Source organism: Lithobates pipiens, unplaced genomic scaffold, assembly GCF_037356315.1.
Source record: "Lithobates pipiens isolate NorthernLeopardFrog02 unplaced genomic scaffold, aLitPip1_a1.2 Scaffold_1, whole genome shotgun sequence".
NCBI classification, from domain to species: Eukaryota; Metazoa; Chordata; class Amphibia; order Anura; family Ranidae; genus Lithobates; species Lithobates pipiens.
Genome location: NW_027507685.1, coordinates 140,265,670 through 140,293,001, shown reverse-complemented (window position 1 = coordinate 140,293,001; position 27,332 = coordinate 140,265,670). Strand labels below are relative to the sequence as shown.

The window sequence follows — 27,332 nt, the reverse complement described above, 5'->3', positions numbered from 1 at the left end:
CTCCAATTAATGTGGCACTGTTGACAGAGAGTGAAGGGTATAGTTGGTTGGGTTCGACACCCCAGGCTAAGTTCCCAGTCCTTGTGAGAATATCCACCCAAGAAGAACTTTCAACTTAATGACCCTACCACATATCTACACATTTAGGACCAGTTTTCTAAGGAACAATATAAAATACTGGTATGTTTTGGGTAATTGGAGGAAACTGGAGAATCTGAATGAATTTCTCTCCAATTTAAGAAGGTCATATTAACATATGGTTTTCACAGGGCTCGAGTCCTGCGGGAACGCGTGGGAACGGCGTCCCCGCACTTTTTTCACAGCAGGAACGCCGTTCCCTTTGCAGGACCAGAGCCGCCCGAGGCTCTAGCACAGTCTGCTAGCTGCGTTGTCTTCACAGAGCTGACATCGGAAGAGCAGCACAGTGATGCACGGAGGGCAGGGGCTGGCTCAGTTAACTGATTGGTTAATAGAACTGCTCTGCATTCTATCAACCAATCAGTTAACTGGGGCAGGTCCCGCCCTCTGTCCATCCCTTTGCTGCACTTCCGATGTCATCTGCTGTGTCTTGTGTAAGGTAAGACAGGGAAGAGGGGGCTGTTATGAAGGAGGGAGGGGGAAAGTATCAGAAACTGAAAGGAATGAGGAGAGGTGATATAAAAGGGAGGCAGGGCAGGAATGTGAAGGGGGGTTCTACAAAGGGGGTGAGGACAGGAATGTAAAGGAGGTGCCATAAAGGGGCTGAGGACAGGTTTAAATTTTAAAACTAGCTACTTGGTCATCTTCCGTACTATGTCGCATTCGCAGTCTGGTCATCTCCTGTAGTCGCATTCGCAGTCTGGTCATCTCCTGTAGTCGCATTCGCAGTCTGGTCATCTCCTGTAGTCGCATTCGCAGTCTGGTCATCTCATGTAGTCGCATTCGCACTCTGGTCATCTCCTGTAGTCGCATTCGCACTCTGGTCATCTCCTGTAGTCGCATTCGCAGTCTGATCATCTCCTGTAGTCGCATTCGCACTCTGGTCATCTCCTGTAGTCGCATTCGCAGTCTGATCATCTCCTGTAGTCGCATTTGCAGTCTGGTCATCTCCTGTAGTCGCATTCGCAGTCTGGTCATCTCCTGTAGTCGCATTCGCACTCTGGTCATCTCCTGTAGTCGCATTCGCAGTCTGATCATCTCCTATAGTCTCATTCCCGGTCTGGTCATCTCCTGTACTATGTCGCATTCGCAGTCTGGTCATCTCCTGTAGTCGCATTCGCAGTCTGATCATCTCCTGTAGTCGCATTCGCAGTCTGATCATCTCCTGTAGTCGCATTCGCAGTCTGATCATCTCCTGTAGTCGCATTCGCAGTCTGATCATCTCCTGTAGTCGCATTCGCAGTCTGGTCATCTCCTGTAGTCGCATTCGCAGTCTGGTCATCTCCTGTAGTCGCATTCGCAGTCTGATCGTCTCCTGTAGTCGCATTCGCACTCTGGTCATCTCCTGTAGTCGCATTCGCAGTCTGGTCATCTCCTGTAGTCGCATTCGCAGTCTGGTCATCTCCTGTAGTCGCATTCGCAGTCTGGTCATCTCCTGTAGTCGCATTCGCAGTCTGATCGTCTCCTGTAGTCGCATTCGCACTCTGGTCATCTCCTGTAGTCGCATTCGCACTCTGGTCATCTCCTGTAGTCGCATTCGCAGTCTGGTCATCTCCTGTAGTCACATTCGCAGTCTGGTCATCTCTTGTAGCATGTCGCATTTGCAGTCTGATCATCTCCTGTAGTCGCATTCGCGGTCTGGTCATCTCCTGTAGTCGCATTCGCGGTCTGGTCATCTCCTGTAGTCTCATTCCCGGTCTGGTCATCTCCTGTAGTCTCATTCCTGGTCTGGTCATCTCCTGTAGTCTCATTCCTGGTCTGGTCATCTCCTGTACTATGTCGCATTCGCAGTCTGGTCATCTCCTGTAGTCGCATTCGCAGTCTGGTCATCTCCTGTAGTCGCATTCGCAGTCTGGTCATCTCCTGTAGTCGCATTCGCAGTCTGGTCATCTCCTGTAGTCGCATTCGCAGTCTGGTCATCTCTTGTAGCATGTCGCATTTGCAGTCACTGTATTTTATGTGAAATATATATATGCATATGAGCGTATCTTTTTTTTTTTTTTTTTTGGTGGGGGAGTGGATCTTGGGTGGGAGTTCCCACACTTTTTTCCCCAGGACTTGACCCCTGGGTTTTCACTGCTTTGCGCAATTAGGACATGTGCTTAGTTTGCATAGCCAAAGTTTGTGCCATGTTTCTTTTAAGGTGGTTTTCAAATTTTAGGCAGTAAGTAGGAAATCTGTCGACATATGTATTGGTAGGAACCCTCCCACTCTGAACTGGTTGGCCTCTTTTGCAGTAATTTAGTCTGGATTCAGAAATCCTTTGTTTTCTGCTCAGATGTATTAATACAGCAATATTCAGGGTCTTTGAGCAGGGGAACAGAGAAAGCACATGGACATTTTTTTAATAAAAAAAACTTCAGTACAGCTCCTTTGTAGAGTAAAAGTTTTTCTTGTCCTCATTAGAAGTATTGGACGTTTTGGATGTGATCAAATTTAGCATACCTAATTTGCTATAGTATGGTTCTGCAGGAATTTGACTAATTAACGTAAACTTTGTTCTAGTTTTAGCTATGATGAAAGAAACGAACCACTTTGAAGAATGGCAACATCCGCTCCTTCTGAAGATTATTGTATTTCCTGTTCTTACAACATTTTTGGTCAAGCAGTTCCTCAGGCTAACTGCTTATTTTCTCTTCCAGGTGCAGCATCAGGTTCCGCTCTCGGCAGTGAGTAGATCCCCGGAATGTCCTTGTCTTGTCCTTTCCATCCCATCTCCATGATCTCATCTCTCCCTCTTCTCACCTCCCTGCATCCTCATAGATTGCTCACTGTGGTCAGCGGCTTGTTTTTTTGGTGTGTGTGCGCTCCTAGATGTGTGTGTGTGTGTGTGTGTGAGACCCCCAGCTTGGTTCGAGAACCTGCCAGTGAAACTGATTAAAGCTCTCGGAAAACATGAAAAATGGTCAAGAGATGTGTGCAATTTTAAGACGTGTGTCATTTTAGGATTGTAATACAGGTTCTGTTGTCAGAGAGACATACATTTCACATTTAGTATCTCACATCTGTAATCACAGAATAGGGCCATGCTGACACTAAGGATCCCAGAACAATAGCACAATGACAGTGCATACCTTGGAATCTCAATGGCACATGTACATTTAGGTATTCAGAACAAAGCACTTTGACATCTGGGACTGAGATTTTCAAACATAAATAACTGTTCATTTCATTGCGAGTAACAGAGGCCAAGGTTTTTTCTATAAACAGTGTTTCTGAATCTGTCTCTGCTTTGCATAGAAAGCTGCCGGCATGACAGAAGTAGTGTAAAAATAAGTATTTCTTTATAAAAAGAACAATAATGCATTTATATTTATATGGCACCAGTTTATACTATTCACTGTTTTTCTTTTTTATTGTGACAGATTTGTATCTGTTAGTGGCTTGTTGGTGAATTGGTGTAATATATTTATTATTGGCTCTACAACGCCACCTTGTGATAGATAAAATGAACTACATCTTTTGACTTTGCATTGTCGCGATTATTATTAAAGAACAAAATTCCGTGTTTAATAATTTGCCAGTTTTATCCTAACTCAAGGATTTCCCCATATTTCACATTCTTCATTATAAACAAGGACTTGGTACTTTGATGCATATTACTTTAACTTGTGCTTCTGACAGTCATAAAGTTGATGTTCATGTGTCAAGACAACAATGAATTTAAGAGTGATAAATGTCTTAAGACTTGGTGTTTGTTAGTTAATCACAGTATTGCAAGCATTTGTTGTATATGCTGTGTGTCTTTAACTATTTGAATTTGTAGGAGTAAAATTGCTTGGCTCTTCGATGGCCAAAAGGAAATTTTTCAAAGTAGCCAATAGACATTGTTCTGTTTGTGTTTCACTAGTCTCTGAGACAGCAAGGCCAGAGGTCACCACAGCCAGACCAGCTCAAACAACTGAACTAACCACCACTCAAGTGACACTTGTGCTTGACACCACCCAAGGTTTGTTCAGATACAATGAACAGGAGTAACCCCAACCCCCAAAGTAGCGCTCACTACTGCTGACGCCATCCTTTTGTTGTCTTCACGCCTTAGCATGTCTGAAGAGATTTTAGGATGCCAGAAGATTGACAGAACTAAACTGCTGTAGAATAGCATTAACAAAGAGCTTTACTTTCCTAGAGATTTAAATCCTGAAGTTTAGGGAACTTGAATTACTTTGGTCAATATCACTGGCTGCAAATACTTGTGTAGTATCATTTTCGGATGTGTGACTAGTTTTTTACACTGCTGATTGTTGACATGACCTGAACATCTATGGAAACACCGAAAGAGAAGGTCTCATACTTGGCTCATCCTAGTTGCAGTTAGCGGATTGTAGGATAAGGATTAAATGCAATATTTGCTGTCCACGATTGTTGTACCTATCTTTTGGGTGGAGAAAAGGTACTTTTTTAATAGCCATGTCACATGTCTTTGAAAGGTTCATTTAGACAAAATGGCAATATTATAGCTTCCGTGCATCAGGAAAATGAGGCAAAATGTATTAGATAAAATACTTTGTCATCTCCTGATTTTAGAGTGTAATGTGTAATTAGAGTGAGGGAAAAAAGTATTTGATCCCCTGCTGAATTTGTATATTTGTCCACTGACAAAGAAATGATCAGTCATTTTAATGATAGGTTTATTTTAACAGTGAGAGACAAAATAACAACACAGATATCCAGAAAAATGCATTTAAAAAAAAGTCTAAATTGATTTGCATTTTAATGAGTAAAATAAGTATTTGATCCCCTATCAGCAAGATTTCTGGCTCCCATGTATCTTCTATACAGATAACAAGCTGAGATTAGGAGCACATTCTTAAAGGGGGTACTCCTAATCTCAGCTTGTTACCTGTATAAAAGACACCTGTCCACAGAAGCAATCAATCAGATTCCAATCTCTCCACCATGGCCAAGACCAAAGAGCTGTCCAAGGATGTCAGGGACAAGATTGTAGACCTACGCAAGGCTGGAATGGGCTACAAGACCATCGCCAAGCAGCTTGGTGAGAGGGTGACAGCAGTTGGTGAGATTATTCGCAAATGAAATAAACACAAAATAACTGTCAATCTCCCTCGGTTTGGGGGTTTCATGCAAGATCTCATGCCGTGGGGTTTCAATGATCATGAGAACGGTGAGGAATCAGCCCAGAACTACACAGGAGAATCTTGTCAATGATCTCAAGGCAGCTTGGACCATAGTCACAAAGAAAATAATTAGTAACACAGTACACTGCGAAGGACTGAAATCCTGCAGCACCTGCAAGATCCCCCTGTTCAAGAAAGCAAATGTCTAAGCCCATCTGAAGTTTGCCAATGAACATCTGAATGATTCAGGGGAGAACCGGGTGAAAGTGTTGTGATCAGAGGAGACCAAAATCGAGCTCTTTGGCATCAACACGCTGTGCTTGGAGGAGGAGGAATGCTGCCTATGACCTTGAACACCATCCCCATCGTCAAACATGGAGGTGGAAACATTATGCTTTGGGGGTGTTTTTCTGCTAAGGGGACAGGACAATTTCACCAACTCAAAGGGACGATGGATGGGCCATGTACCGTCAAATCTTAGGTGAGAACCTCCTTCCCTCAGCCAGGGCATTGAAAATGGGTCAAGTAAGGATATTCCAGCATGACAAAGACCCAAAACACACAGCTAAGGCAACAAAGGAGTGGCTCAAGAAGAAGCACATTAAGGTCCTGGAGTGGCCTAGCCAGTCTCCAGAACTTAATCCCATAGAAAATATGTGGAAGGAGCTGAACTTTGAGTTACCAAACGTCAGCCTCGAAACCTTAATCACTTGGAGAGGATCGCAAAGAGGAGTGGAACCAAAGCCCTCCTAAGACGTGTGCAAACCTGGTGGCCAACTAAAAGAAGCTTCTGACCTCTGTGATTGCCAACAAGGGTTTTTCCACCAAATACTAAGTTATGTTTTGCAAAGGGGTCAAATACTTATTTCACTCATTAAAATGCAAATCAATTTATAACTTTTTTGAAATGTGTTTTTCTGGATTTTTTGTTGTTATTGTGTCTCTTACTGTTAAAATAAACCTACCATTAAAATTATAGACTGATAATTTTTTTTTTTTTCAGTGGGCAAAAAAACAAAATCAGCAGGGGATCAAATAAGTTTTTCCCTCACTGTACATTCCCAAACTCATCTTGAAATATTGCTCAAACCATCCATTCCGCTATTCCCAAGATCTCCTTCTCTCTTGCTCCCTCATTAACCACCTCCAGTTACCATCTCCAGAACTTCATCAGAGCCTCCCCCATCTTCTGGAACTCCCTAAGCCAATCTGTCCAGGTATATTTCATTCTGTTCGCCTTTAAGTGACCCCTGAAAACCCATCAATAAATCCTACCCTGCCGCCACCTAAAAACTGTACTTCACTTTCTCCATCAACTCCTCCCTGACAGGTATTTTCCTTTGTACCACATTCCCCTCCCTTTTCTATTGTACGCTCCCAAGAGTAGGGTCCTCCTAATCCTCTTGTATTGTATTGTAATTCTGTTGTCTTCTTTTTATTGTAAAGCGCTGTACAAACTGTTTGCGCTATATAAATCCTGTATACTAATAATAGCTTAGCTAGTCAGGGCATCTATAACGCTCAGTGAAAAAAGGTAGCTGGTCCAGCAAGGAACTCAGAACAGAACTTGAAACAGACCTGCACTAAATTGTTTGGGTAGAATAAAATAATGTTGACCTCGCATAGATTAACTGAACCTATACTAAAACTTTTAGAAGTTGCTTCCTTCTTTCCCATCACTTTATTAGCAAGAAAAGCCTATGACGTGCCCCTTTCTCATTTAGTTTAATTTTGTTCACTGAGGCTTCATCTCAAATTGTAGGGGCACAATGGAAGGGAGAAGGGGGCACATCATTGCAGGGAAGCTGTCAGTGATGCACCCTCCAGCCTGCAAATAACCACATCCAGCTACTGCATGCCTTCCCAAAAAGCCCAGCAGCAGGTCGCTGAGTGGCCTGTACTGAGATGTTGGTGCAGTAAGTCCTGAGCTGTCCCACAGCTGCCTGGGAGTTGGGTTAGTGTGAATTCACTGCAGTGCTGGGATTTGCTGCGTGGGCGAGTGACGGAAGGCAAAATGATGCCAGAGGGAAGGTTGTCAAGTATTTCTGTAAAAAAGCTTGAGGAAGTGGTGTGACATCCAGACTGATATGTCTGTTAGTAAATCAGTGATATATGAGGAGACTGATGGAGTGAGCTGAGGGATAGAGAGATAGATTTGGGTGTCATTGGCATATAAATGGTAGTTGAAGCCATGGGAGGCTATCAGCTGACCCAGGGAGGATGTGTAGATTGAGAATAGTAGAGGTCCAAGGACAGAACCTTGGGGGACCCCAACGGTAAGAGGAGTTGGAGAAGAAGAAGTAGAGTTGTAAGTGACACTGAAGGTGCAGTGAGATAGGTAAGATTCAAACCAACAGAGAGCACAGCCATGGATACCAAGCAAATTGAGTTTTTTGAGGAGGAGGGGATGATCAACGGTATCAAAGGCAACAAAGAGGTCCAAGAGTAATAGTACGGAATAATGACTGTTGGTTTTAGCTGTTAGTAAGTCGTTTGTGAGTTTTAGGAGAGCAGTTTCTGTGGAGTGCTGTGGACGAAATCCAGACTGAAGGGGATCAAGAAGGTTATTCTCAATGAGATGGTCGCTTAGTTGGTTGTAGACTTAACATTCAAGGAGTTTGGAGGAAAAAGAGAGTAAGGAAATAGGTCTTCGGTTTTTAAGATTGGTGGGGTCCAGTGAGGCCTTTTTTGGTATGGGAGTGACTAGTGCATGTTTTAGAGGGTTAGGGAAGATATGAGTTAAAGAGTGTGATGAAAGCATTGAGAAGGAACAGGGCCCAGCAGGCAGGAGGTTAGGAGGGGTTAGAAAAAAGTTTATTGACTTCCTCTGTAGTAGTTGGTTTAAACAAGAGTTTTGATTGTACAGGAGGAGTGTAAAGAGTGTAAAGTGAGGGAGATATCTGTAGAGTGGAGGAGATCTCGAGACAAATTGTCTCAGTCATATTTTTGAGGTGATTAGCAATCTCCTGGGCATTGAGTAATTTAGTGGGTGGAGATAATGGTGGACAAAGCAGAGCATTAAAGGTAGAAAAGAGTTGACGGGGACTGCGTGACAGGGTATTAATGAGAGTGATAAAGTAAGTCTATTTGGTAGTGTGGAGACAGGAATGGTTTAGATCTACATTTAACATAAAGCAGATACTGGAGTGCCTCTATAACTTTTTTTGAGGGTTATCTAAATAGATTAAAATCTTAAACAAGCTAAACAGCCTAAAAATTAGCAGTATAGACTTCAGGCCATTCTAAGCAGGACAAATGAGTGCTTTCACCAAACCCCATCTTTCCAATGGAGTAATTACTTCAAAGACTTTCCCATGCATCAAACTGCTGTACTTATGCCAAACAACTCTGAAGTTTCGTTGGCTCGTTTTCTGTAGGTCTAACGCTCGCCCTGTCCGTGCAAAAGGAAATTACAAAGTAATTCATCAAAGGTTGAAAAGGGCTGTTACAAGAAGTCACAGATTCATGGCTTTTTAATTCTTTGCCAAAACGCAGTCAATTTTTAAAAGCAGTAAGAATCTCTATGCATTTTAAAAGGGATTTCCAGCCTAACTTCAAATATAAAAGTCATAGTCCACCAAAACTTAAAGCAGAGCTCCAGGCAGACATAAAATACACAAATTAATGCAGCTCTGTATTCATTACTACATCCTCATATATATTTTTTAAATGCCTCAAATTTGCCAACTATCCATCTCTTGCAGTCCATGTACAGGGCACCCAGACTGGATTTTTGGGGGGACCTCAAGCCACTTTTGCTAAGTGTTTTACTTTCCGTGTGAGCCTGGGGTAAAATTAGGTGCAAAAAAAGGATTCAATATTCCAAAATAAATGTAATGAATGCATTATTTTAGAAAGTTTTTTTGATAAATTGCTAATACTATTGAAAAAAACAATATGCGTTATTTTACTGCTAATTGTACAGCAGTAATGTAGTTTTAGTGACTTGAGCCCTTTTGTTATGAAGAAAGCATGAAGATCCCCAGCAACCAGTCAGCAGTCATGTTTTATTGTTGCTCTATATTAAAGGGGAAGTACAGCCAAAGCTTGTTTGGTTGTACTTCTCCTATGGATCACAGGAGTGCAGTTCGTTCTGCACTCCCGCGACCCATTCTCAGTAGGCAGTGGCCTGAGCAGGTCCAGGCTCGGGAAAGATCAAGACCATATGGTCGGGATCCACTCACATGCCTGGATCGGCACCCGGCTCAGACTCTCAGCAGGCCGCTCCCACCCCCTCCACAGCCCAGCGCTTCAGTGAGCATGGAGGAGGGGGAGCAGAGAGTCATTACTAACAGTCACTAGCTCTCTGCTCAGAAAGCTGTGAGAACCAAGCGATTGGCGGTGTTTTATCGATTGGTTCTTAGCCTTAGAGCATAGCGGGGGATAGATGCAGCATCAGACCGATGCTGCATCCATCTAGGTAAGTATGATTCCCAAACAAAAGCAAAAAACATACTTCTCTTTTAAAAGCTGCTTGTCGTGGGTTATTGCACACCTTTTCTCTTTGGATTGCTTAATTACAGTGCCTTGCAAAAGTATTTACCCCCTTGGCTTTTTACCTATTTTGTTACATTACAGCCTTTACTTCAACGTTTTTGTAATTTGAATTATATGTGATGGATCAGACCTCAATAGTCTAAGTTGGTGAAGTAAAAATAGAAAAATATATACATAAAACTATTTTTCAGAAATAAAAAAACTGATAATTGGCATGTGCGTATGTATTCACCCCCTTTGTTATGAAGCCCATAAAAAGCTCTGGCGCAACCAATTACCTTCAGAAGTCACATAATTAATGAAACGATGTCCACCAGTGTGCAATCTAAATGTAAAATGATCTGTCATTACATATATACACCTTTTTGAAAGGCCCCAAAGGCTGCAGTACCTAAGCAAGAGGCACCACTAACCAAACACTGCCATGAATACCAAGGAACTCTCCAAACAAGTAAGGGACACTGTTGTTAAAAAGTACAAGTCAGGGTTAGGCTATAAAAAAAATTGCGTGCCAAGAGACGGCTGCACACCAAAACTCACGGACCAGGCAAGGAGGGCATTAATCAGAGAGGCAGCACAGAGACCTAGGGTAACCCTGGTGGAGCTGCAGAGTTCCACAGCAGAGACTGGGGTATATGTACATAGGGTGAAAATAAGCAGTACGCTCCATAGAGTTGGACTTTATGGCAGAGTGGCAAGAAGAAAGCCATTACTTTCAGAAAAAAACAAAATGGCACGTTTTGAGTTTGCGAAAAGGCATGTGGGAGACTCCCAAAATGTATGGAGGTGCTCTGGTCTGATGATATTAAAATTGAACTTTTAGGCCTCCAAAGAAAACACTGTCTGTCGCAAACCCAACACATCACATCACCCAAAGAACACCATCCCCACAGTGAAACATGGTGGTGGCAGCATCATGCTGTGCGGATGTTTTTCAGCACTGGGGACTGGGAAACTGGTCAGATTGGATGGTTGGTTGGTGCTAAATACAGGGATATTCTTCAGAAAAACCTGTACCACTCTGTGTGTGATTTGAGGCTAGGACAGAGGTTCACCTTCCAGCAGGACAATGACCCCAAACACACTGCTAAAGCAACATTTGAGTGGTTTAAGGGGAAATGTAAATGTGTTGGAATGGTCTAGTCAAAGCCCAGACCTGAATCCAATAGAAAATCTGCGGTCAGACTTAAAGATTGCTGTTCCCAAGCGCGAACCAGCCAACTTGAAGGAGCTGGAGCAGTTTTGCAGCGAGGAGTAGGCAAACATCCTAGTGGTACGATGTGGCAAGCTCATAGAGACTTATCCAAAATGACTTGGAGCCGCAAAAGGTGACTCTACAAAGAATTGACTTTAGGGGTGAATAGTTATGCACATTGACTTTTTCTGTTATTTTGTCCTATTTGTTGTTTGCTTCACAATAAAAAAAAAGAAAATCTTCAAAGTTGTAGGCATGTTTTGTAAATTTAATTATGCAATTCCTCAAGCAATCCATGTTAATTCCAGGTTGTGAGGCAACAAAACACGAAAAAGCCAAGGGGGTGAATACTTTTGCAAGGCATTGTAAATCATTTTTTGGCATCCTATAGGAATGTTTATCTTTGCTTCTATACTGCACTTTCTACTACATTTTATACATATTTTTTTACAAAGTTTAAACTGTAATTACCTTGCTCGTTTTGGATGCTGTTTAAGGGTCAGGTAACCCAAAAATTGATATTGCAGATACAGAGTTTAAACCACCATCCAGTTTCCTATGTGTCAGGTACTTTATTGGAGAAATCCTGGGTCTTCACACCTGCTGTACCCATTTAGAGGAGCTAGAACAAGGTTTCTCAACCAGGTTTCCTATGAACCATAGGTATCCTCGAGAGGTTGCTAGGGGTTCTTTGAACAATGCCCTGTCTGTAGGATTGAGAGTGAGATGAAAATTCCCCAATAACCAATTTCTGCCTCTCAGATTAGTTCCCACTGACACCATTGATCTTTACAACTATCTGAAGAGGATAATTTTGCCCAATGACCGTGGATGTAAGGAGCATTCTTCCAACTGACCATCACACTAATGTATCATGAGTTGTCGACATAATCAATTTTATCAGGGGTTCCCCGAGACCGGAAAATTATTTCAAGGGTTCCTCTGTGTTGAAATGGTTAAGAAAGGCTAAACTAGAAGATACAACGATGGGTGTGAACACCCAAAATACCCATGCAGTGTTTGTATTTATGATAGTAAGATCTCACTGTTGGACTGCTAAAAATATTTTAGATCAGGCTTGGTTCAGCTAACTTTTGGGTCAACTGAACCTTTGAGATATACAGCAGCATGCACTCATAGGGTTCATGCACACTGGGCATAAAAATGCTGCTTAAATATGCTTTTGGTATTTTTTTGTTCAGCCTGTATAAGCATCTCTGTAAGCCCTTGTACACACGGTCGGAGATTCCGACAACCAAATCCGTCGGATTTTGTCTGACGGATCTTGTCCGAAACTGTTGCATACACATGGTCGGACAAAGTTGTCGGAAAATCCGATCGTTCAGAACGTGATGACGTAATTTCGTTACGATGGGACTACGTTCAGGCTAGTAGCCAATAGCTTTGATGTAGGAATTTGATCTGGGCATGCGTGGCACTTGGTCCGATCGGAAATTCTCTACACATGATCGGAGTATGCCCGATCGGACCAGTTTGTCGGAAAATATTTCCAGCAAGTTGGAAAATTTGGTCCGACGGATATTCCGACGGAAACAGTCCGATGCATACCACACACAGTCGGATTATCCGACAAAACGGTCCGATAGGACACATTCCGATGGATTCTCCGACCGTGTGTACAAGGGCTTAGTCTATTTCTCCATGCACATTTGTGAGTTTACAGGCATATTTGCAGAGAAGAGTTTTCAGGCAGAAACAAACCCATCAGAATCACATTTTTGAGAGTAGCTTTAGGACAAAAAAAATGCTTGACGTGCATAAACGCTCATGAATGCTCATGAATGCAGCATTTAGAAGTGTTTGACTTTTTCAAGTGTACATTGATTACAGTGAATGTTTTGGAAAAAACGCTTATAAAAGGAAATGCCCATAAACTCTTGTGCAATACGAGCCACTATGAGCATTTTTTTTATGCTGCTTTTTCTTCCAAAGGTTCTGGCATTTTTTCAGTCACTGTATATGCATGAACCTTCAAAGTGGTTTTAAAACCTTAAGCATTCTCAGCATTAAGATAAACACCCTTTGTAATGAAGATGCTCCCCTCATATTTACCTGGGCATGAGAGCAGCGGCTCTCTCCCTCCTCTCATTGCAGATTGATAGTAGTGGGAGCCATTGGCTCCTGCTGCTGTCAATCAAATCTTATGACAATAGAGCAAGCCTGCATGAGTACCCCCCCCCCCCCCTTACAAGCAGCTTGCTAGGGTGGGGATTCAGAGGTAGGAGGAGCCAGGAGCCGTACGGGACCACAGAAAAGGAGAATTGGGGCTTCTCTGTGCAAAACCATTACACAGAGCAGGTAAGTATAACTTGTTTGTTATTTTAAAAAAATGCAAAAGTTTAATATCACTTTAAACAATATGATATCACAAGTGACAGCCCCAGATTCCTTCTGGGAATTGGAGGAATATATTCACCATGTTTCAAGACCATCAGTTTTTGAGAAAATTTGAGAAGCAAAATAATTGGTAGCAATTGGAAATATTTGTCAAAAATAAAATGTACTAGAAATTGCATAGATCTCTTTTAATCCACATTAGAAGTTTCCTCTAGAATAGCTAGGCCCGGCCTTTTTAGATTAAACCTAATGGTTTATATTTTTTTTACCTTCTGGTCATCAGTGGATCAAGGTGTTCTGACTTCAGCCTTTACTTACATCCTGAAGACAGAGAAGAAAGAAGGTACCCCAAAGAATAGATGGTGTAATCTAGAAGAGTCTGATGTAGTCTACATGTTCTAGCTTGTGATGATCCCTTGTAGTATACTGCTAGAATATAAAAACTGCTGTATGATATTTCAAAATTTAGATGAATTGTTAAGAATGTCGCATTGAATTCCTTTGATAATCATTTTGAATTTCTGTTAGAATTCTTTTTTAAATTTGCAAATCTGCTTAGTGCTCCAAAACATTTTAAATATAAGTCTCAACAGATCCAGTAGTAACTGCATGTTAGTTGTTAAAATTATTTGGTTAGTATTTTCAAATTGTATTCTAGTTATCTAGAAGCCTTGCTTCAACTGTAATATTTTTAAATATTTCAAAACATATTTTTTAGAATCTCTGAATTTGTTTGAATTCTGAAATGTATCAAAAACCCATAAAGAAATTCTTCAAATTTCTGCTAGATCTGGCTTTGATTTTAATGATTGCTTAGGACTTTCTCATGGTGGAACGCCAAAACATTTTTAATAGAGTGAGGAAGGATTAAAATCTCTGTCAGGTTCTAATTGCTAACCATGTCCCCATTGGGTAATTTTCATCTCACTGCCTATCATACAGACAGGACATGGAATGATAAGTCGTCTCACCAAATAACAGTAACTCCCATGTTTGGCAGATGTCTTCGAAAAGCAGTTCTTTTTGCTTCCTTTTTTCTTGCCAACTACAGTACCCTTTACTTGCCCTTCCTATACTGAATGAGCATGCAGGCAGCAGTAAAAATCTGGCAGAGGTTCTAATTCTTTTCTACTCTACCCATATCTAAAGAAAACAATTTTGGCTGGCGCTTCACTTTTACTAATGCAGAATACTTTGGAGAATGCAACATTCTAAAACAGGCAATGTATGTGGAAATGGTTGCATAGCTGAATCGTTGATACATGAGCAACTTCTCAACAATGGCTATGAATTTCCCTACAAGTTGCAGAGAACACCAACTTAAATACTAACTAACATATATGATGTTGCATAGTTATTTAACAATTGTGACTTCTTACAAGCTTTTAGCAAATCAGATAAAATTCAGTTTCATCCAAAACCCTTTATCAGCTTAAGGGATGTATTTGAGATTCTTGTTCCACCAAGGAGAAGACTTATGTCAGCATTATCTGTTTTTTAGGGACAGCTCACCTATATTAGCTCATTTAGTAGCAGACATTAACTTGCCAAAAAAAAAGCATTTGAGTTCTATGCAGTTTAAGGTTATCGCTGTATTTATCTGCATTTCTTCATTACAGGGTGCTACCTGAATAAAGCCCAACTTAAAGGGCATTTAGACCTAAGAATAAAAATGTAATACATAGCAGATTGCTAGTTTTTAAATTTTTCCGGTTAAGTACATTTTCAGCAAGTACCTATTGATCTTGCTAGAAATACAATGTCCTTGTCACTTCCCATGTGCTGAACTGAAATTACAAACAATGTTATTTTCCATCCAAGCTATCTTCTACAAACTACAAATTGTCCCCATATGAAGGTGAAGATAGGAAGACAGGTTTGTAGTCCAAATCAGAAGAGCAGCCTAGGGTGACAACATTTCTTCTCCTTAGATACAGTGGAGTGAGTGAGCGTAACTACCTCAGGACAGGAAGTAGGTCATTAGCATGTGAAAGAGAAGAAAAGAAAAATCAAAACATTTATTCAGCCACCACATCTAAGGACTGGCATGCTACAATTTATTGCATTTTTATTTTTAGTTTATATTTGCTTTAAACATCCACGCTGAGTGACAGCCTTTAATAATCTTTATTAATGCGTGGTCTCTCTACAGAAGGATTCCTTCATCAGCGTCATGAGTTTTCCTTCATCTTGACCTATTGCACCTCCTTTCATGTGCTGTCCATCAGCATGGGCTGCATGGACACCATGACCTCCAGTAAGCATTTAGATAACATCTAACCATCGAAGGGTCCTTCTTGTGTACAACCTTTTTCGAAACATTGAAAGTTATTTAGCAAAAAACTTGTCTCAATGACTGAGATGGTCTAAAAAGATGATTTTGGCTCAGTGAACGGGCTTATACAACAGTAATGGCCCCGGTGATGGGGGGGGGGGGGGCAACAATCAACTTCAACCTTCCAAATCAGGGTGTCTGCAGGGGGGTGTATTACGTTCATACTCATATAAATGTTTCTAATCAGGTGACAATTATTTCACATCTGTGGTTAGATTTAGGTTAATAATAGTGATCTGAGATTATATGGAATCCTTAAACTTATCAGATTCTTCTGTGTCAGATTTCTCATCAGTGGACACAAGTTCCTCTGTTGCAGCCCCCTTGCAGGTGGGCTCCCCTCCCTCACGAAAATTTTACCACCATACAGAAGGTAGGTTCATATCAGCTGCTACAGGCTTAAAACTAATTTCCAAATAGTGAGACAGCTGCCTGCTGTAGCACCTCCTAGAGGTTGAGGCTTGCATAGCAGTAGATAAAATCTCAAAAATGTGTTAGCATGTGAACTTATTTTAAAGATTAATAAAAAAGATGCAGGACACACTTGTAAGTCTCTGGGGTTTCTTTACTTGCTGAAAAAGACCATGCTGATATTTTTCCTCAGACAATTACTGTCAAAGCATATGCTGATGATTGTGTAATATTTATAAGTTATGTGACCTAATTAAAGCAGCAGGGGTACAGACATTTTCTTTGACCTCCGGTTGTAGTCGGGCCCCACTGGCAGGAAATTTATTAGCATAATTTTTGTCTTTATAAAATACTATGTGTGCAATATTACCATCAAGAAAAGGAGAAGTCGTGTGCTTTCACTCAGCACATAGTGTGAATTTTGTTTCCAGTAGTCATTTTTTATACAACATTCTTTTCTTCACATCCTTGCTCTTCCATATTTTTGTATTAAATACATAAATGTATATGTTAGCCATGGAAGTTATCACTGATTTTCACTTTTCTACAACTGTTGGTATGAAAAATCAGCCACACATATTTTGCCTTCATATCTTCTCATGAGATCTTGTTTTTTTTTTCTTATTTCTTATTTATTTTTTGCACCGAACTAGTTCATTTTGGTAATGCTATAGTTCGTGTGCCCTCCTTTTTTCTTATATTTAATTCAGTCCCATGCTGTTTATACTTTCAGTACACCACCCACTGCTCTGTGTACTCATTGGAACAAAGCAAAATCCCATTGCAATGCATTGATGGGAGCCTAAGGTGGGGGGTAGAGTCCTTAGCTAAATGCATGCTCCAGTCAGACCCACTTGAAGCTTACACAAGGGTGGCAGGGATGCAAATAGAGAGCGAGTATAAGTAGAGGAGGAGGTGCACTTAAGTGAACTTGATACTTTTGCCTTCATGGGTCAATCACAGATTCATTTTTCTGTTGGAATTGTGTCTGCTGATAGTTTCATATTATTAATCCACACCAATCATAATTAGGATATGTTAATAAGTGGCCTGACCCTGTATGTTTGACCTCTTACCATGCCAAAGCCTCCCAGCCTCCCAAAGCCTCTCATCAAAGCCTACTGTTAGCAGTTAGTTTATTCTCTACTCTCGTTTCTAGCACTAGTAGTAATGGGAAGTACTGTGATCTCCTATCCTAAGAATTTTGATTTTCTAAATGTAATTTTGAAATCTGTTTGTCTGAAGCCCCTGAGAGCTCACCAACACCACCAGTGCTGGAACCCAAAGTCCAGCTCCAGGAAATACCTGAAAAGATTAGAGGTATGTCTATTCTATGACTAAGCAATAACGATCATCTAAAGTTAAACTGTTGAAATGATATATTGATGTACAAAGGCCTAATGTGAAATTCCTGAAAGAAGACTTTCTGGCAATCAGGTTTAAAGAAAGAGAAAATATATTCCTCTCTTTTGGACATGGTGGGGAAGGGTTGAAAGGCCCAATTCAAGGTTCAGTGCAGTTCAAGACCCCATCAGTGAGCTTTTCTACCTTCCTGTTCCTGGCACAGTGGCGACTGGCAAAGAGCTTGGCATTGCGCCTAACTTTTACCAACTTGTCACTTTTGCAATAGAGCATCCTCTAGAGAATGTCTATAATGACAAAAGAAACTATGCTTTCAGCCAGTGATAGCCATGCAGCAGTTAAATCCTGGTGGGGCGTTGAGCCCTGACCCTTCCAAAACAGTGAAATCTATTTTAGTTTAGCATATGAAACAGGACATTTTCAGTGCATTTTGATTGGCTGTTATGGGCACTTTTATTCTTTCTCTTAGTTCTCATAAATTGCCCCAATTTTCTCTTCTAATTTAAACTAAAAGCAAAATGAGAGGTCAACCAGGGCTTTACAAGTACAGAGCTGTACCAAACTGTCCTAGAAACATCCATATGCATACTTTTATAAAAGTTTGAAAGTTGTGCTAGTCTTGTGTTGCCAGGGCAACCCACATTGACGAAGAATCATCCGTCAATGATTGACTCAAATAAAACCACCAAACTAGGATATATTTTTAGACATTAAAGTTTGGATCTGCTTCTGTAGCAGTAAAGATTGTGAGAAAAATATCATTCTCAGAGCTGAGGCTAAATGTTAAACATCTGAAAGATACCACCAGCTTTGAAAGAAAAAAATAAGTATGTCTCTGTTTTAGTTACAGGATTTCTGTAAAGGCTCACTCCTGTCAAAATAATTTTCTTTTTGTCTTTGGAAGGGTTAGACCCCTGTCAAGTTCTCGTTGCTGCATGTGTTCTTGTTGGTGATTTCTACTCTCACTTCCTGTCCCCGTGACAGCTGTTTCACTAGGACCGTACAAATCGAGTATTTTCTACTAGGACAAATATAGCAATAACATTTTTTATTTGTGGTTTTTAGTCTGTGCTATCAATGGAAATTCTATCTGGCTTTCTATCCAAGTCACTAGAACAGTAAGTAAGGAGAAGTTTCACAATGGAGGTTCATACAACAATAAACACATGAGAGAGTATCTAATCCCTCCAGCCATGTTGTTTGTGATATCTTCTTATTGGTTAAAACTATAGACACCCCTCTTCTCTAATTTTTTTCTAAATGTGTATATATCACGAAGACCTTATTAAAATCTCTGAGTCTTGGATGAAGCATGACTCTGTATGACTCCTTGTTTCCTCTTAACCAGTTGGTCATACTTGTCTCACGCTGCTCAACTAACGGTAGCTAGTGTGTCCAGCCTGGTACCCTACCATGCGTTGGTTCTCCCAGCACTTGTTTAACACAAAGCCCTTAGAGCCCCTTGGATCTCACATTGCTTGCCCTTAAATATTGAGGCTTGTTTTCATTTTCTACTATGTACTGTGTAGCACTGTTGGTACTTCTCAAGCTTATGCCTCTGTATATATGCAACTGCAAACCTACACTAATGCCCCGTACACACGATCGGACTTTCCGACAACAAAACCGTGGAATTTGGTTTGAAGGTTGTTGGCTCCAACTTGTCTTGCATACACACGGTCACACAAATGTTGGCCAACAATTACGAACGTGGGAACGTGGTGACGTTCAAGACGTACCACGAGCCGAGAAAAAGGGAGTTAAATAGCCAGTGCAGCTCCTTCTGCTTGATTCCGAGCATGTGTGAACTTTTGTGCGTCGGACTTGTGTACACACGATCGGAGATTCCGACAACAAAGTTTTGTTGGTGGAAAATGTGAGAGTCTGCTAGCCAACATTTGTTGGCGGAAAGTCGGACAAAAAATGTTTGATGGAGCATACACACGGTTGGTTTTTGCAGCCAACAAGCTCATATCCAACATTTGTTGTTGAAAAATCCATTCGTGTGTACGGGGCATTATGCAATGGTTGTATAGAACTCCTGTGACTTACTGATTGCCAGGTGTTGGCTTGTTCTGTTATTTCCATTTTGGATGTGGCATCTGAACTTCCTTTAACTGGTCTGTTATATTCCTGATGTCTTTTTTTCTCAATAAACAAATTTAGCAAGAAAATATAGCTTACTATAATGCAAGGTGAAGTTCACCTAAAATACCATTTTATTCTCTACAGCTTTAGTTCCATTACTTATTTGTAATGAAGTATGTCCAACAATGTGCAGATTGCTGGATTCTGTAGAAGTCTTCACTGTGGGGCTGCCCTATCCTCTTCATGTGCTGTGGGGGTAACAGCTTCGGGTCTCCAATCTTAGCTGCACTGAAGATGATCCGAAGGGAACACCCCCCTCCTGCCCTCACCTCCATTGAGAAAAGTTCTTTCATCGATTTACACTGACTGTTACACGATCTGTGATTAAGGATAGTCTCTTGTAACTGATCAGAATCTTATGCCACATACACACGATCGGACTTTCCAGCAGACTTGGTCCTGCGTACAATCCGCCGGACTTTGCAGCGGAGATCCGCCGGACTTTCCCCGAGCGGACTTGCACACACAGGAACAGACTTTCTGTAAATGTTGAACACAGATCCTAATGGGACTGCTAATTGCCATTTTAATTGCTTGCCGACCTGCGGCTGTCATTATATGGTGACAGGTTGGCTCTCCTGTGCGAATCGCCGTAGCTGTATGTCAGCTCGAGCATTTGTGGGTGGGTTTACGCCAGCGGTGGCACACGCTCGCGCCCGCTGCACGAGTATTTCAGTGGGTCGAGCGGACTCGATGTCCACCGGCGTTCGCCTAGTACAGAGGCAGAACATGGATCTGCCTTTGTAAACAAGGGGAATCCCCATTTTGACAGGGGACATGACAGAGATCTCAGAGATCTACTGTTCCCTGTCATCGGGAACAGTGATCCCTGTCATTTCCCTGGCAGCCCACCCCCCCTACAGTTAGAACACACCCAGGGAACACTGTTAACCCATTGATCGCCCCCAGTGTTAACCCCTTCCCCGTCAGTGTCATTTTTACATTCATCAGTGCATTTTCATAGCACTGATCAATGTAATTTGGGGTCAGATTTGTCTGCCGCAATGTCTCAGTCCCGCTAAAAATCGCACATCACCGCCATTACTAGTAAAAACAATAAAAGTCCCTAAATCTATCCCATAGTTTGCAGATGCGATAACTTTTGCGCAAACCAATCAATATATGCCTATTGGGATTTGTTTACCAAAAATATGTAGAAGAATATACATCGGCCTAAACTGATGAATACTTTTTTTTATATATATATTTTTTTGGATATGTATTATAGCAAAAAACATTAAATTTTTTTCAAAATTGTCGCTCTTTGTTTCTTTATAGCACAAACAATAAAAACCGCAGAGGTGATCAAATACAACCAAAAGAAAGCTCTATTTGTGGGAAAAAAGATGTCAATTTTGTTTGGGTACAGCATCACACGACCGTGCTATTGTCAGTTAAAGCGGCACAGTGCTGTATCGCACAAAATGGCCTGGTCATTAAGGGGGTAAATCGTTCCAGGGCTGAAGTGGTTAAACAAGTTGCTAGCAGGCTTTACCACAACTTGAAGCTTATTAAAAGCCTGCTAGCAGCTTGTTTAAAGTGACAATCAGCACTCCCATTAATATCGGTATATAACCTTTCCAAACAAGAGCAGAAGGATACTTTAAATGCTTGGAGAAAGCATGCCAAAAGCTTGCTGATCACACTGCTCTTATCTAAGTCCAAGTGAAACAGGCATTACCAATTAATGGATTATTTAGCAGGCAGTGTAAGTGAAAGTACCTTTCTCAGTGGAGAAGAGGGCAGGAGGGGACGTTTGCCCATTGGATCATCTTTAGTGCATCTGAGCCTGAAGACTCGACAATGATAACCCGTCCACAGTGCCGGAAATCCAGCAGGAAGAAGACGGGCAGCTCTGCAGTGAAGATTTACACAGAATCCAGCAGCCTGCACATGGGATATACTTCACTACCACTAACTAAAGCCGTAGTGAAAAAAATGTTTTTTCTAAACTCAATTTCAGCTTTTAAATACCTATTAACCCTTTAAACCTTAAATTCCATTTGAGTAGACGTGAAGGAGGTTACAAATGTCTGAATGGTGCTTGCAGCTTTCATGCATAAATATAACTTGCATTATATGCTAATTGAAGCTTTAACAAAATTGCACACATTTTACAGATTTTTTATATTAATTTCTTCCTCTGAATTGTTAATCATTTCTATGGGAATGGGTAAATTAATATGTAACAAATCCACAACCAAGTGCAGCTTTGTAATTTCAGAGATCCATCTCTTGTTATTCATGGTGTATTACGATAGGTCGCTCTTACCCCATTCGCCATTCTCTCTCATCACAGCTGATCAAACATTGTCGGCAGACAGAGGGGCTGTTACCGTGGAAACGGAGGCCTTGCCGTCTCGCCCAGAGCTACAAGCACCTGTCCAATGGCATTTAGTAGCCTCGGGTCTCACGCGGGTCTAGGATAACTTGTAGCTCTCCATCTGTGGAAGTCAAAAGGCGAAAAAAAAAAGGTCATTTGTGCGTTAAAGTCAAATTATCCCTGAGGCCTTCGCCATGTTCAATGGCACAGAGAAATCTCGGAACCCCTCAGATGTCAAATGAATACATCACACTTGTCGCTATGTTTGTGGCTTAGCATGATAATGTTGAGGAAGGACATTGGTTTTGTTTCATAATTTGTTTCAGTTGTTTGTCTTTTTAGTTCTTCATTGCTTGTTATCATCTTGTTATTACAATTACCTTACAACTTGACAGTAAAAACCTTGCAAGGCCTGTCATAGGCCTACATGACTCAATTACAAATCATTTTAATTTAAAGGGTAACTCCACTTTTGCGGGGAAAAAATATAGCAAATAAAAAAAATGGGTGATCTACGTACATTTCAGGGATTTAACAAACTTTGTTGCAGATTCCTACCTTTTTGTTATTCTGGAGAAATAGCTGTTTGTCAGTGTCCATGTTCTCAGTGAATCTGTATGGATGTGATTTTATAATTATCAATAAGCTTCCGCACATGCAGTGTTCTGATGAGGAAAGGGGAGGGTCTGCATCCCTTTAGATGTTACATAGTTAGTCAGGTTGAAAAAAGACACATTTAGTTCAACCATAAAAAATAATAAAATTAAATAAAAAATATCATACAATCCCATATACCCAATCCTATACCCACAGTTGATCCAAACATAGAAAAGCATGATCCAATTTGCTACAGCAGGGGAAAAAATTCCTTCCTTATCCCAGAGAGGCATTCAGATTTTCCCTGGATTAACTTTACCTATAAATGTTAGTACCCAGTTTTATATATTATGTACATTTAGGAAAGAATCCAGGCCTTTCTATCGAGCTAGCCAGAACCACCTCTGGAGGGAGCCTATTCCACATTTTCACAGCTCTTACTGCGAAGAAACCTTTCCATATTTGGAGATGAAATCTCTTTTCCTCTAGACGTAAAGAGTGCCCCCTTGTCCTCAGCGTTGACCAAAAAAGTGAATAACTCAACACCAAGTTCACTAAATGGACCCCTTATATATTTATACATGGTTATCATATCCCCCCCTTATTCTCCTATTCTCAAGAGTGGATAGATGTGATTTCCCTTTGTAAGTATTCCACCAAAAGTGACATTTTTGTTGCAGGGATGCCCAAAATCTCAAGCAAAAATTTAACCGACAACTCGATAACTTCTTAGTGTTATCCTTTATTTGGCTACATCATATAGAGAAAAAATGTTTATGGGAATAGAATGTGTAAAACGGAAAACAGAGAAAAAGGAGGTATGCATCAAGTGCCATAGGGGAAGGCCCCTTGGACTTTTTAGGCAGAAAATTGGAGTAGAAAAATAGGTAAAAGGCAATGCAGTGCCACTTTTATTGAGTACACAGTATGAAAATTTGTGAACATAGACAATAATCTATTAAAATATACAAGGTATACCAATGAACCAAATTATACATGTTTATGTCAAATCCAAGCGAATATATCCAGGTACTGCCAAAGTCATACTGTGGTCAGTCCATGAAGATTTCTAGCATGTATCCCAACATGTTTCGGAATTTATTGGTATATATTTTCCTTCATCAGGGGAGATTTACATTTTGGGTGACGTTATCTTTAACTGAAATATAGACTCTAAGGTACTTACATAGGAAGGTTAACTATATGGACACAGAAGGAGCCTAATAATAAAAACTATTATTATTCTTATTGTTCTTAATATTAGCCTCCTTCTGTGTCCATATAGTTAACCTTTCTATGTAAGTACCTTAGAGCCAAATACAATGTAGTTTACTATGTAAAATGAACTGCTCAGTTCATATCTATGTACTACAATGTGATCACTATGTAATTATATCTATATTTCAGATAAAGTCACCCAGAATGTAAATGCAGTCCCTTTTTTTATCACAGTGCCCTTTTACATTACAGCACCCCTAGCAATCACAGCCCTCCTTTCCTGTTTAACATTACAGTGACCCCTGTAAGGCCCCTTTCACACTTGTGTGACTTGTCCTGCGACTTGGGACTGCAAAGTCGCATGACAAGTCATACCCCATGATTTTCAGTGAGTGCCATTCATATCTGTGTGACTTCAAACTAGTCCCTGCACTACTTTGGTCTGACTTTGATGCGATTTGAGGTCCATAGACTTCAACATTACACAGGAATTCCTTCAAGTCGCATTAAATCGTGAAAAAAATGGAAGCAAAATCAAGCGACTTCCAGGTCGCGCAAATGAGAAAGGGGCCTAAACCTCAGCTTCCCCTACGCAGTCCTACCTTTTGCAGGGTAGAGGCTGTTATTGGCCTGTGTATCCTCTTTCGCATCTCCCGCCCCACCACCAGTGTCATCCTATCAGCAGAGCAGGGGGTGGGAGGAGCTGCAGATCTGGATGGATGGTGGGAGCCCCTGCTCTGCTCATAGGATGAAACTGGCGGCCTGAGTGGGAGATGCGGGAGAGGATGCACAGGCAAAGTGGCACTGCTGCACAGTGGACAGTGACCACGGTCTGTGATAGTCCTGCCCAGACTGGGGTCCCCACTCACCTTCTGCCATGGGGCATCAATAGGCCACTGGTCTGTGGGCCAGGGGTTAGGGACCCCTGTTTTAGTACACAGTTGTCCCCAGATATGTCATTGTGCTGCTTGGTTGTTTGGCTCACTGATTTTATTGGTGATATTGTAGGCACCCCCTGCATTCTTTCAAAAGGATTGTAGACCTTGCAGCTTTAGTCATGAGAACCCTAATGCCGCATACGCACGACCGGACTTTTTGACGGACTAGGTCCGACGGTCTTCCCGACGGACTTTCGGCAGGGGTCCGACAGGCTTTCTGAACTAAACGGACTTGGGCACACACGACCAGACTAAGTCCATTCGAAAGTCCGTTAGTTTTGAACGTGATGACGTAAATGGGACTAAACAAGGAATTTCAATAGCCAGTAGCCAGCACACAGACGAATGGTTTTCCCGGTTTTTAGTCCGTCGGACTTGAGTCCGTCTGACTTTTGGGAAAAAAGTCCGCTGGAGCCCACACACGATCGAATTGTCCGACGGATTCGGGTCCGCCGGACCAAGTCTGCCAGAAAGTCCGGTCGTGTGTACGCAGCATAAGGCCGCGTACACACGGGCGGACTGTCTGTCCAACTTAGTCCGCTGAAACACATTTCAGCGGACAGTCCGCTCGTGTGTGGGCTTCAGCGGACTTTTTCAGCGGACTGTCTGGCGGACTAAGTCTTTCGGAATTTCCGTAATATTGTCCATCCAACTTTGGTTTCAGCGGACAGTCCGCTCGTGAGTAGGCAAGTTGGACGGACTAAGTATGGCGCATGCTCAGAAAGGATTTACACGGCCGAAGGTTGCATTGCAGTGTATTGGACGTCGTATTTCTAGTCCCGTCGTGCGTGCTGTACACGTCATCGCGCAAGCTTTCAACGGACTGTCTGTTCATCGTGTGTGGTCAAGTCCGTTCATTCAAAAGTAGGACGGACTGTCTGTCGGATTGTCTGACGGACTTAGTTGGCCAGACAGTCCGCCCGTGTGTACGCGGCTTAAGAGTGCACTGGGTGATTATTATGGACCAGACCCTCTCATTCTGATTCAGTCTGAAAAGGACACAAAACAAACTTTTTTTTTTAATAAAAGGTAGGAATCTGTTACGAAGTTTATTAAAATCCCTGCAATGCACATCAGTCAACCAGAGGGGATTTTTTTTTGTTTTTTTTTTTCTTTTCTCAACAAAAGTGAAGTTACACTTTAAAGCCAACACTACTTCTGATGAAGGTGATATTGTTTAGCTGGGCAGGAACATTTTAAACTGATCAAAAAGACACAAAGAAACCCTCTGAAGGGACTTTGAAAGGCAATGACTCCAAAAAATGGTGTATGCAAACGAAATATAGAATAATATAGTTTAATACATATTCTAAAATACACATCAATACATAGAAGCTTTTGTCAAAAACTGCATGACGAATTGATGTGATAAATCAAAGAACATAGTCAAACCACTGTTTAGAGCACTAATGCGCGAATGTACATAGTGAATCTCTACGCGTTTCAAGGTTTTTGGGGCATAATTCCTCTTGGTCAGGAGAAAATAGTGTAGAGATCTATTCAATCTACAATTCAAAAAGATATAAATAAATACAAAATGTATGCATACACAAATGCATTTATCCATAGACAAGCGCCGTATATTTATGAAAAACATTAATCATTTTTATATTATTAAACTGATAAACATTATGAATTACCCATTTTGTTTCTATTATGCTTGTGTAGTAATTTTTAAACCCAAAAACTGCTGACTGACAATAAAGGACATTAGGGTATGCAGACACTATGGTTGTCATTGGCAACATATTTTGTCAGATTTTTATTAAATTAATAAAGCAATATCAAATATTGTACGTCAAAGCTTGTGCTGTTATCTTCACTGTCTGTATTTATAATATGCAGCTGCCCCTCCAACTCGCAGAGAGCCACCTTTGACAACTTCTACTGGCAAGAAACATTCTAAATCAGGTACTTGGCTGTAGGTATAGAGGTGGGGCAGAGGTTACTGACCAATGTCAGCTTGTGAGTGCTGGTGAGCCTTGCTGGTTATAAAATACTCATACAGAATAAAAAAAAATAATCATGTTTATGGTACTGTTAAAGCTGAGCTTCAAGCAAACAGCTAAATACACATATATGTGTAATTCTGTTCAGGTTTGTGATATGTGCACCCCTACTAAAAAGCACAGCCAGGTCCTGGACCTCCCTGGAGATTCAAATGTAAATAAGCTATACCCTGTGATCGATCCATGCTTGTGACTGGAAAAGGTAGCATGTTTAATATCTCTCCTCTAATACAAGCATTTTCAAAAGCATCCTGTTTGACTGACCCTTTCATTTTCTATACTGGGAGTTGCTGTGCAGTGATAATAGGAGGCTGATATGAAAACAAGTTCAGGTACTTATGGTAGTTTTTTTATTTAAATGAAATAAATAAGATGGCCATCGCTTAGATAAGGCTGCTTGAGTGCTGGCTAAGGCCCACATGGGACTCACAAGAAACTGGTTGAATACCTCCCATAGGTCCCAATGTTGGTCATTTTTACAGTCTGTACAGGTGATAGAGTATAAGAATGACTAAAAAATAGAATAAACACAACTGATAATTTTGCTGTGATGGTAGCTGTGATTTCAGTACCTATCAGTAGTTATTCAGCCAAGCCTTGACTCATAACCAGAAAGTGTGTGGTTTTTTTACCTTCAAGCTTCCTCAAAGACTTTTATAGCACCTGAACCGACCCCGGCCTATGTCATCGATGCGTTGGTCAAGAATCCAAAAGGTAAAGGTTGT

At 41.2% G+C, this 27,332-nt stretch overlaps 1 protein-coding gene across 6 annotated transcripts in view; it reads left to right on the top strand.

The window, feature by feature from the left end:
* The window catches only part of NTNG2 (netrin G2), a 193,713-nt gene that overhangs the window by 122,165 nt on the left and 44,216 nt on the right, over window positions 1-27,332 (top strand). The window contains exons 5-11 of one of the 6 annotated variants that reach the window (XM_077477787.1): window positions 2,781-2,807; window positions 3,989-4,087; window positions 13,550-13,609; window positions 15,885-15,974; window positions 17,258-17,332; window positions 26,444-26,509; window positions 27,247-27,321. In XM_077477787.1, the coding sequence (XP_077333913.1) occupies window positions 2,781-2,807; window positions 3,989-4,087; window positions 13,550-13,609; window positions 15,885-15,974; window positions 17,258-17,332; window positions 26,444-26,509; window positions 27,247-27,321 (492 nt within the window). The remainder of the gene's footprint in view (window positions 1-2,780; window positions 2,808-3,988; window positions 4,088-13,549; window positions 13,610-15,884; window positions 15,975-17,257; window positions 17,333-26,443; window positions 26,510-27,246; window positions 27,322-27,332) is intronic. The other 5 variants (XM_077477795.1, XM_077477811.1, XM_077477803.1 and 2 more) reach the window with 5 other exon arrangements.